General features: G+C 46.3%; 1 protein-coding gene across 1 annotated transcript in view; it reads right to left on the bottom strand.

Annotated features, from left to right (window-relative positions):
* Positions 1–1,224: 1,224 nt before the first annotated feature.
* Positions 1,225–12,018, bottom strand: part of LOC121551488 (epsin-3) — a 34,113-nt gene continuing 23,319 nt past the window's right edge. The window contains exons 10-13 of the mRNA XM_045210710.1: positions 7,586–7,589; positions 7,374–7,547; positions 3,523–3,765; positions 1,225–3,253 (exon numbers count right to left, since the gene is read on the bottom strand). Of these exons, the coding sequence (XP_045066645.1) occupies positions 2,964–3,253; positions 3,523–3,765; positions 7,374–7,547; positions 7,586–7,589 (711 nt within the window). The 3' untranslated portion in view covers positions 1,225–2,963. The remainder of the gene's footprint in view (positions 3,254–3,522; positions 3,766–7,373; positions 7,548–7,585; positions 7,590–12,018) is intronic.

Here is a 12,018-nt window from a genome sequence, read left to right as displayed (position 1 = left end):
GATGTAGACTAACTATACTGGAGTAGTGTCCTCGATGTAGCCTAACTATACTGGAGTAGTGTCCTCGATGTAGCCTAACTATACTGGAGTAGTGTCCTCGATGTAGCCTAACTATACTGGAGTAGTGTCCTCGATGTAGACTAACTATACTGGAGTAGTGTCCTCGATGTAGCCTTACTATACTGGAGTAGTGTCCTCGATGTAGCCTAACTATACTGGAGTAGTGTCCTCGATGTAGCCTAACTATACTGGAGTAGTGTCCTCGATGTAGCCTAACTATACTGGAGTAGTGTCCTCGATGTAGACTAACTATACTGGAGTAGTGTCCTCGATGTAGCCTTACTATACTGGAGTAGTGTCCTCGATGTAGCCTTACTATACTGGAGTAGTGTCCTCGATGTAGCCTTACTATACTGGAGTAGTGTCCTCGATGTAGCCTTACTATACTGGAGTAGTGTCCTCGATGTAGACTAACTATACTGGAGTAGTGTCCTCGATGTAGCCTTACTATACTGGAGTAGTGTCCTCGATGTAGCCTAACTATACTGGAGTAGTGTCCTCGATGTAGCCTTACTATACTGGAGTAGTGTCCTCGATGTAGCCTAACTATACTGGAGTAGTGTCCTCGATGTAGACTTACTATGCTGGAGTAGTGTCCTCGATGTAGCCTAACTATATACTGGAGTAGTGTCCTCGATGTAGGCTTACTATACTGGAGTAGTGTCCTCGTTGTAGCCTAACTATACTGGAGTAGTGTCCTCGATGTAGACTAACTATACTGGAGTAGTGTCCTCGATGTAGACTAACTATACTGGAGTAGTGTCCTCGATGTAGACTAACTATACTGGAGTAGTGTCCTCGATGTAGCCTAACTATACTGGAGTAGTGTCCTCGATGTAGCCTTACTATGCTGGATTCATTGATATGGGGAAATGATGGATGACAGTGGAAATACAGTAACTGTTATACAGATGTTTGGCCTCCAGGGGGCAGACAAACATGGTGTACAAAAGTCAACCCTTCAAAGATTGTGTTTTTCTAAGCATTCAATATGTAGAAACATTACATAATAAAATGTTTGATATTACAATCTAGGGCTAGGCCTATATATGCACAGTCATGTATTAACAGATGTAAACCGGTTGAATGGTATCAAAGCAACAAGTCAAGAAATATAATATTGATCATGAAATACAAGCTATAAAAGATGAATGAATGCCAATCCAAGGTGTTGTTATTAGTTAATTATACCCTTATATTTGATGATGACAATCAGTGTTTCACAAGCAATGAGAAGGAAAAAAAATAATGATTTCAATTCAACATTCTTCTAATATGTTGCCTTGCTCATAGGGTCGAATTCTAACTTCCACTGCAATTGAATTTCCACTTCTCCCATTGACATCAATGCAAAATTCAACTTGAAGCGAGAGCGTTAGGATTTACCCCTGTAGTGAATCCTGCAGTTATTCCGGTCCCTTGAAAAGCAGATTTCATTCAGTTATCCCCCAAAGGAATCCCACTCCAGTCCACTATAATGCAATCAAACTACATTAGAATCTTTCTCACCATCAACACTGTTCCATTCCAACAGAAAACCACCATTACACAATAACTCGCTCTGAGTGGGTCTTACTAGGCCTAATGCAACAAAAAGGAAACTTAAAACTGAGTGGTCATTATATGGATGTGGGTTGTCTGGCGTCTCATCACCGGTGTGGCATGTTCTCTGTCCATTCTCAGAAAGCAAGAGTTGCAGTCTGTGCTGGGAAACATACTGAACGTTTGCAGATAGAAATAGATTGAATAGAGCCGACACACTTCCCCTATTCTATCTGGCAGACAATCATATCTGTTCTATATGATACATTTCTATCTGAGCGTTCTGTAACGTTACATCCTCCTGAAAAGACTTGTCCGAGTTATCCCCTAGGGCATCATGGGAGACATAATAGGAGAGAAAGAGCCGACCAATGAAAGCAATCCAGAGAGCGGACCAACCAATCAGCATAGAGCAGTGCGGCGGAACAGTGGGCGTCCTGTCCCAGTGCATTGTGGTCCGTCGGTCGGAGAGATAAGCAGGCATATCTGGTGTACAATCAGTTCAGTGCTGGATCAGGAGTAACAGTGAGGAGCCAATCAAACTAAAGTATGCAGCAGAGTGGGCGGGGCATGTGACTAGATAGGAAGCAGTTGGAAAAGCAGTTAACTAACCTGGTCCCAGATCTGTTTGTGTTGTATAGCCAATGACCATAGTTGGAAAGAGGGCACGAACAGATCTGAGAATAGGTTAGTGCTTACATACTCACTCTGTAAAGTATTGCTAAGTACTTTAGCATCAATATGTCTTCACCCACTGCGCTTACTATAGCGAAGGATGAGCTTGAACATAGGCCTGTATGTACAGTATCTGTCATGAGTTAGGATCAGGTTACTATAGACCTAAACAAGTTCTGTTCTCTCTCTTTCTACCTCTCCTTCCTCCTCCATCCCTCCCTTCAGCAGAGAGGAACATCAAGACAGGTTGTGGTGAAAGCGTAGAGCAGATCCTAGCAGAGGCAGCAGTCTAAGGGTTACAGTCCTATAAAGCCCGTAGAAAAACAACAACAAAATAACAACTGAAGGGATTTGAGTTCAGTCTGAATTCCAGTTGTTGAGTCTTGAGGTTAGATTGACAGAATATAACCTGATAAGAGTTCTGTCTATCCCCTCTTTTACATCCAGCAGAGTTAGAAGGCAGACAGACCAACATGCATGTCGGCCGTGCGCAGCGGGTGGCGGTCCTATCAAATCTGACCGCAAAACATCCGCCGTCATTTTCCTATTAATTTCTCGACGATTCCCAAGCGTTGAATCGTCACCGCTCGTGGACACCCAAGCAGGTGATCTACTGCGCATGGCAGACATTGGTGTTGGTCCATCTTCCCTGTTACGGGGTTCTGTCCAGTTCAGCTAGACAGGCATCATAGGAAGGGGTTCTGACTGTGCTGGTCTCCCAGAGACGAGACGGAGGAGAGGGGTAGCAGGGGCTGTGGCAGCCCAGGTATGTCCAGGGCTCCCTGGGTGGGCTGGGTGAGGGAAGAGGGAAGGCTGGCCGGCTGGTGGCTGGAGGGCAGGGGCAGAGAAGCACTGTAGGGCAGGGAGGGAGGACCGGAGGGGGGGACGGGGGACGTGGAGCTGGGACGCATCTGATTCAGAGTGAGACGAGGCTGTTCACTCTGGAACGGGTTGAGGGGAGATGGAGCACTCAGACCTGGAGGGGGGGAGGAGATAGGGGAAGAGAGAGAGAGAGAGAGAGATAGAGAAAGTCAGTAGAAGCACTTTTAACCATTACACATTAAATGTTTCAATACTTTACCTGCACTTGATTATTAAGTTTGCCCAGTAAGCTACGATAGGATCAATGGAATAGTCCCAAAACAGCAAACTTCAAGCTGCAATTGCCCCAGATCTGAGTAAGTGACTGAGTAGCACTTTACTTGTAAATTGGATGGGGTACATGGTATGGTTGGCTGTGTTCACCTGAGAGGAAGGGGTTCTTGGTTTTGGCTGGGGGGTTGGCTGGTATCAGGCTGTCCAGATTGACCAGGGAGGCCCCTGTGGGCCCCAGGAAGGATTCAGGGGTCCGGCAGGTCCGAGGGCTGGGGACCCCCAGACTGTCCCCTAAACGAGACAGATCAAACAGCTCCGGGCTGCCCTCACCCTCACCACGACTGTTCAGGCTGAAATGACCTCCGTCCATCGCCTCGTCAAACAGGTCACCATCTAATGGAGAGTACATATATATGTTTAAATGTTCAAATATGTTTAGAAATGTATGCTTCTACCCGTACATACAGTGAGGGGAAAAAGTATTTGATCCCCTGCTGATTTTGTACGTTTGCCCACTGACAAAGACATAATCAGTCTATAATTTTAATGGTAGGTTTATTTGAACAGTGAGAGACAGAATAACAACAAAAAAATCCAGAAAAAACGCATGTCAAAAATATTATAAATTGATTTGCATTTTAATGAGGGAAATAAGTATTGATCCCTCTGCAAAACATGACTTAGTACTTGGTGGCAAAACCCTTGTTGGCAATCACAGAGGTCAGACATTTCTTGTAGCTGGCCACCAGGTTTGCACACATCTCAGGAGGGATTTTGTCCCACTCCTCTTTGCAGAGCTTCTCCAAGTCATTAAGGTTTTGAGGCTGATCCCTCCACAGATTTTCTATGGGATTAAGGTCTGGAGACTGGCTAGGCCACTCCAGGACCTTAATGTGCTTCTTCTTGAGCCACTCCTTTGTTGCCTTGGCCGTGTTTTGGGTCATTGTCATGCTGGAATACTCATCCACGACCCATTTTCAATGCCCTAGCTGAGGGAAGGAGGTTCTCACCCAAGATTTGACGGTACATGGCCCCGTCCATCATCCCTTTGATGCGGTGAAGTTGTCCTGTCCCCTTAGCAGAAAAACACCCCCAAAGCATAATGTTTCCACCTCCATGTTTGTCGGTGGGGATGGTGTTCTTGGTGTCATAGGCAGCATTCCTCCTCCTCCAAACACGGCGAGTTGAGTTGATGCCAAAGAGCTCGATTTTGGTCTCATCTGACCACAACACTTTCACCCAGTTCTCCTCTGAATCATTCAGATGTTAATTGGCAAACTTCAGACGGGCCTGTATATGTGCTTTCTTGAGCAGGGGGACCTTGCGGATTTCAGTCCATCACGGTGTAGTGTGTTACCAATTGTTTTCTTGATGACTATGGTCCCAGCTGCCTTGAGATCATTGACAAGATCCTCCCGTGTAGTTCTGGGCTGTTTCCTCACTGTTCTCATGATCATTGCAACTCCACGTGGTGAGATCTTGCATGGAGCCCCAGGCCGAGGGAGATTGACAGTTATTTTGTGTTTCTTCCATTTGCGAATAATCGCACCAACTGTTGTCACCTTCTCACCAAGCTGCTTGGCGATGGTCTTGTAGCCCATTCCAGCCTTGTGTAGGTCTACAATCTTGTCCCTGACATCCTTGGAGAGCTCTTTGGTCTTGGCCATGGTGGAGAGTTTGTAATCTGATTGATTGATTGCTTCTGTGGACAGGTGTCTTTTATACAGGTAACAAACTGAGATTAGGAGCACTCCCTTTAAGAGTGTGCTCCTAATCTCAGCTCGTTACCTGTATTAAAGACACCTGGGTGCCAGAAATCTTTCTGATTGAGAGGGGGTCAAATACTTATTTCCCTCATTAAAATGCAAATCAATGTATAACATTTTTGACATGCGTTTTTCTGGATTTTGTTGTTGTTATTCTGTCTCTCACTGTTCAAATAAACCTACCATTAAAATTATAGACTGATCATTTCTTTGTCAGTGGGCAAACATACAAAATCAGCAGGGGATCAAATACTTTTCTCCCTCACTGTATGTTACATGTTGTTACATGATACATAGAAATGTGTTAAACAAAAGGTAGCAGGTGTGTGTGTATGTGTCTCTGTGTGTGTGTGTGTGTCTCTGTGCGTGTGTGTGTCTCTGTGTGTGTGTGTGTCTCTGTGTGTGTGTGTCTGTGTGTGTGTGTGTGTGTGTGTGTCTCTGTGTGTGTGTCTCTGTGTGTGTGTCTCTGTGTCTCTGTGTGTTTGTCTCTGTGCGTGTGTCTCTGTGTGTGTGTCTCTGTGTGTGTCTCTGTGTCTCTGTGTGTTTGTCTCTGTGCGTGTGTCTCTGTGTGTGTGTCTCTGTGTGTGTGTCTCTGTGTGTGTCTCTGTGTCTCTGTGTGTTTGTCTCTGTGCGTGTGTCTCTGTGTGTGTGTCTCTGTGTGTGTGTCTCTGTGTGTGTCTCTGTGTCTCTGTGTGTTTGTCTCTGTGCGTGTGTCTCTGTGTGTGTCTCTGTGTGTGTGTCTCTGTGTGTCTCTGTGTCTCTGTGTGTTTGTCTCTGTGCGTGTGTCTCTGTGTGTGTCTCTGTGTCTCTGTGTGTTTGTCTCTGTGCGTGTGTCTCTGTGTGTGTGTCTCTGTGCGTGTGTCTCTGTGTGTGTGTCTCTGTGTGTGTCTCTGTGTCTCTGTGTGTTTGTCTCTGTGCGTGTGTCTCTGTGTGTGTGTCTCTGTGTGTGTGTCTCTGTGTGTGTGTCTCTGTGTGTGTCTCTGTGTCTCTGTGTCTCTGTCTCTGTGCGTGTGTCTCTGTGTGTGTGTCTCTGTGCGTGTGTCTCTGTGTGTGTGTCTCTGTGTGTGTCTCTGTGTCTCTGTGTGTTTGTCTCTGTGCGTGTGTCTCTGTGTGTGTGTCTCTGTGTGTTTGTCTCTGTGTGTGTGTCTCTGTGTGTGTGTCTCTGTGTGTGTGTCTCTGTGTGTGTGTCTCTGTGTGTTTGTCTCTGTGTGTGTCTCTGTGTGTGTGTCTCTGTGTGTGTGTCTCTGTGTGTTTGTCTCTGTGTGTGTCTCTGTGTGTGTGTCTCTGTGTGTGTGTCTCTGTGTGTGTGTCTCTGTGTGTGTGTCTCGTGTGTGTCTCTGTGTGTGTGTCTGTGTGTGTGTCTCTGTGTGTGTGTCTCTGTGTGTGTGTCTCTGTGTGTGTGTCTCTGTGTGTCTCTGTGCGTGTGTCTCTGTGCGTGTGTCTCTGTGCGTGTGTCTCTGTGTGTGTGTCTCTGTGTGTGTGTCTCTGTGTGTGTGTCTCTGTGTGTGTCTCTGTGTGTGTGTCTCTGTGTGTGTCTCTGTGTGTGTGTCTCTGTGTGTGTGTCTCTGTGTGTGTGTCTCTGTGTGTGTGTCTCTGTGTGTGTCTCTGTGTCTCTGTGTGTGTCTCTGTGTGTGTCTCTGTGTGTGTGTCTCTGTGTGTGTGTCTCTGTGTGTGTGTCTCTGTGTGTGTCTCTGTGTCTCTGTGTGTGTGTCTCTGTGTGTGTGTCTCTGTGTGTGTGTCTCTGTGCGTGTGTCTCTGTGTGTGTGTCTCTGTGTGTGTGTGTCTCTGTGCGTGTGTCTCTGTGCGTGTGTCTCTGTGTGTGTGTCTCTGTGTGTGTGTCTCTGTGTGTGTGTCTCTGTGTGTGTGTCTCTGTGTGTTTGTCTCTGTGTGTGTGTCTCTGTGTGTGTGTCTCTGTGTGTGTGTCTCTGTGTGTGTGTCTCTGTGTGTGTCTCTGTGTGTGTGTCTCTGTGTGTGTGTCTCTGTGTGTGTGTCTCTGTGTGTGTCTCTGTGTGTGTGTCTCTGTGTGTGTCTCTGTGCGTGTGTCTCTGTGTGTGTGTCTCTGTGTGTGTGTCTCTGTGTGTGTGTCTCTGTGTGTGTGTCTCTGTGTGTGTGTCTCTGTGTGTGTGTCTCTGTGTGTTTGTCTCTGTGTGTGTGTCTCTGTGTGTGTGTCTCTGTGTGTGTCTCTGTGTGTGTGTGTGCGTGTTTAGCCATAGGGAGCCACAGATAGCCAGTCACCTGTAGGGCTGCCAGTTCGAAGAGCAGCTGGGACAGAGAATGGGTCTGCTACCCCCGGGTTCTCCCAGGGGTCCGGAGGGGACCGGCTACGCTCCCAAAGAGGGGCGGAGCTACTGGAGGTGGGAGGAACCATCCAGGTAGACTCTATCACAGGGGGAGTGGAGCGAGCCTCCACTGCAGTAACAGGACAGGGTAAGGATTTACATTATTACACGTCTATAAGCAGATCATAAACATTCCATTAGAGTTACACAAAGCTTTATTAACATTGTTATTATTTGCAAACTGTTTCACAGTTTTCTTTTATATGAGGGTGTGTATTGGTAAGAGAATAACTACCAGAGCCTGGAACACATTATGTAATCAATTGATTTGGGCTATTGGCCTACAGTACAGTATGAGTGGTGAGCAGAGAGAGAGATAATGTTATTGGCCTACAGTACCGTATGAGTGGTGAGCAGAGAGAGAGATAATGTTATTGGCCTACAGTACCGTATGAGTGGTGAGCAGAGAGAGAGATAATGTTATTGGCCTACAGTACAGTATGAGTGGTGAGCAGAGAGAGAGATAATGTTATTGGCCTACAGTACCGTATGAGTGGTGAGCAGAGAGAGAGATAATGTTATTGGCCTACAGTACAGTATGAGTGGTGAGCAGAGAGAGATATAATGTTATTGGCCTACAGTACAGTATGAGTGGTGAGCAAAGAGAGAGATAATGTTATTGGCCTACAGTACAGTATGAGTGGTGAGCAGAGAGAGAGATAATGTTATTGGCCTACAGTACAGTATGAGTGGTGAGCAGAGAGAGAGATAATGTTATTGGCCTACAGTACAGTATGAGTGGTGAGCAGAGAGAGAGATAATGTTATTGGCCTACAGTACAGTATGAGTGGTGAGCAGAGAGAGAGATAATGTTATTGGCCTACAGTACAGTATGAGTGGTGAGCAGAGAGAGAGATAATGTTATTGACCTACAGTACAGTATGAGTGGTGAGCAGAGAGAGAGATAATGTTATTGGCCGACAGTACAGTATGAGAGGTGAGCAGAGAGAGAGATAATGTTATTGGCCTACAGTACAGTATGAGTGGTGAGCAGAGAGAGATATAATGTTATTGGCCTACAGTACAGTATGAGTGGTGAGCAGAGAGAGAGATAATGTTATTGGCCTACAGTACAGTATGAGTGGTGAGCAGAGAGAGAGATAATGTTATTGGCCTACAGTACAGTATGAGTGGTGAGCAGAGAGAGATATAATGTTATTGGCCTACAGTACAGTATGAGTGGTGAGCAGAGAGAGAGATAATGTTATTGGCCTACAGTACAGTATGAGTGGTGAGCAGAGAGAGAGATAATGTTATTGGCCTACAGTACAGTATGAGTGGTGAGCAGAGAGAGATATAATGTTATTGGCCTACAGTACAGTATGAGTGGTGAGCAGAGAGAGAGATAATGTTATTGGCCTACAGTACAGTATGAGTGGTGAGCAGAGAGAGAGATAATGTTATTGGCCTACAGTACAGTATGAGTGGTGAGCAGAGAGAGAGATAATGCTATTGGCCTACAGTACAGTATGAGTGGTGAGCAGAGAGAGAGATAATGTTATTGGCCTACAGTACAGTATGAGTGGTGAGCAGAGAGAGAGATAATGTTATTGGCCTACAGTACAGTATGAGTGGTGAGCAGAGAGAGAGATAATGTTATTGGCCTACAGTACAGTATGAGTGGTGAGCAGAGAGAGAGATAATGTTATTGGCCTACAGTACAGTATGAGTGGTGAGCAGAGAGAGAGATAATGCTGGAAGGCAGACAGTACAGTATGAGTGGTGAGCAGAGAGAGAGATAATGCTGGAAGGCAGACAGTACAGTATGAGTGGTGAGCAGAGAGAGAGATAATGCTGGAAGGCAGACAGTACAGTATGAGTGGTGAGCAGAGAGATAGCGAGAGAGAGATAATGCTGGGATAATGCTGGAGGGCAGACAGTAGACTGTAACTGTATTAATGAGTCAGTGCTGACTGAGGGCAGACAGTAGACTGTAACTGTATTAATGGGTCAGTGCTGACTGAGGACAGACAGTAGACTGTAACTGTATTAATGAGTCAGTGCTGACTGAGGACAGACAGTAGACTGTAACTGTATTAATGAGTCAGTGCTGACTGAGGACAGACAGTAGACTGTAACTGTATTAATGAGTCAGTGCTGACTGAGGACAGACAGTAGACTGTAACTGTATTAATGAGTCAGTGCTGACTGAGGGCAGACAGTAGACTGTAACTGTATTAATGAGTCAGTGCTGACTGAGGGCAGACAGTAGACTGTAACTGTATTAATGAGTCAGTGCTGACTGAGGGCATACAGTAGTCTGTAACTGTATTAATGAGTCAGTGCTGACTGAGGACAGACAGTAGACTGTAACTGTATTAATGAGTCAGTGCTGACTGAGGACAGACAGTAGACTGTAACTGTATTAATGAGTCAGTGCTGACTGAGGGCAGACAGTAGACTGTAACTGTATTAATGAGTCAGTGCTGACTGAGGGCAGACAGTAGACTGTAACTGTATTAATGAGTCAGTGCTGACTGAGGGCAGACAGTAGACTGTAACTGTATTAATGAGTCAGTGCTGACTGAGGGCAGACAGTAGACTGTAACTGTATTAATGAGTCAGTGCTGACTGAGGACAGACAGTAGACTGTAACTGTATTAATGAGTCAGTGCTGACTGAGGGCAGACAGTAGACTGTAACTGTATTAATGAGTCAGTGCTGACTGAGGACAGACAGTAGACTGTAACTGTATTAATGAGTCAGTGCTGACTGAGGACAGACAGTAGACTGTAACTGTATTAATGAGTCAGTGCTGACTGAGGGCAGACAGTAGACTGTAACTGTATTAATGAGTCAGTGCTGACTGAGGACAGACAGTAGACTGTAACTGTATTAATGAGTCAGTGCTGACTGAGGGCATACAGTAGTCTGTAACTGTATTAATGAGTCAGTGCTGACTGAGGGCAGACAGTAGACTGTAACTGTATTAATGAGTCAGTGCTGACTGAGGGCAGACAGTAGACTGTAACTGTATTAATGAGTCAGTGCTGACTGAGGGCATACAGTAGTCTGTAACTGTATTAATGAGTCAGTGCTGACTGAGGACAGACAGTAGACTGTAACTGTATTAATGAGTCAGTGCTGACTGAGGACAGACAGTAGACTGTAACTGTATTAATGAGTCAGTGCTGACTGAGGGCAGACAGTAGACTGTAACTGTATTAATGAGTCAGTGCTGACTGAGGACAGACAGTAGACTGTAACTGTATTAATGAGTCAGTGCTGACTGAGGACAGACAGTAGACTGTAACTGTATTAATGAGTCAGTGCTGACTGAGGGCAGACAGTAGATGTAACTGTATTAATGAGTCAGTGCTGACTGAGGGCAGACAGTAGACTGTAACTGTATTAATGAGTCAGTGCTGACTGAGGGCAGACAGTAGACTGTAACTGTATTAATGAGTCAGTGCTGACTGAGGACATAAAGTAGACTGTAACTGTATTAATGAGTCAGTGCTGACTGAGGGCAGACAGTAGACTGTAACTGTATTAATGAGTCAGTGCTGACTGAGGACAGACAGTAGACTGTAACTGTATTAATGAGTCAGTGCTGACTGAGGACAGACAGTAGACTGTAACTGTATTAATGAGTCAGTGCTGACTGAGGGCAGACAGTAGACTGTAACTGTATTAATGAGTCAGTGCTGACTGAGGACAGACAGTAGAATTGTAACTGTATTAATGAGTCAGTGCTGACTGAGGACAGACAGTAGAATTGTAACTGTATTAATGAGTCAGTGCTGACTGAGGACAGACAGTAGACTGTAACTGTATTAATGAGTCAGTGCTGACTGAGGACAGACAGTAGACTGTAACTGTATTAATGAGTCAGTGCTGACTGAGGGCAGACAGTAGACTGTAACTGTATTAATGAGTCAGTGCTGACTGAGGGCAGACAGTAGACTGTAACTGTATTAATGAGTCAGTGCTGACTGAGGACAGACAGTAGACTGTAACTGTATTAATGAGTCAGTGCTGACTGAGGACAGGAAGTGCAGTATAATGAGGATACAGTCCCAATTCACTCTATCCCTTCCCCCTGACCCTATCCCTTCTCCCTGGCCCTATCCCTTCCCCCTGGCCCTATCCCTTCCCCCTGGCCCTATCCCTTCCCCCTGGCCCTATCCCTTCCCCCTGGTCCTATCCTTTCCCCCTGGTCCTATCCCTTCCCCCTGGTCCTATCCCTTCCCCCTGACCCTATCCCTTCCCCCTGACCCTATCCCTTCCCCCTGGTCCTATCCCTTCCCCCTGGCCCTATCCCTTCCCCCTGGCCCTATCCCTTCCCCCTGGCCCTATCCCTTCCCCCTGGCCCTATCCCTTCCCCCTGGTCCTATCCTTTCCCCCTGGTCCTATCCCTTCCCCCTGGCCCTATCCCTTCCCCCTGACCCTATCCCTTCCCTCCCCTGGTCCTATCCTTTCCCCCCTGGTCCTATCCCTTACCCCCTGGTCCTATCCCTTCCCCCTGACCCTATCCCTTCCCCCTGGTCCTATCCTTTCCCCCTGGTCCTATCCCTTACCACTGGTCCTGTCCCTTCCCC

Source organism: Coregonus clupeaformis, chromosome 35, assembly GCF_020615455.1.
Source record: "Coregonus clupeaformis isolate EN_2021a chromosome 35, ASM2061545v1, whole genome shotgun sequence".
Taxonomy (NCBI): Eukaryota; Metazoa; Chordata; class Actinopteri; order Salmoniformes; family Salmonidae; genus Coregonus; species Coregonus clupeaformis.
This window is presented reverse-complemented; position numbering and strand designations above follow the sequence as displayed.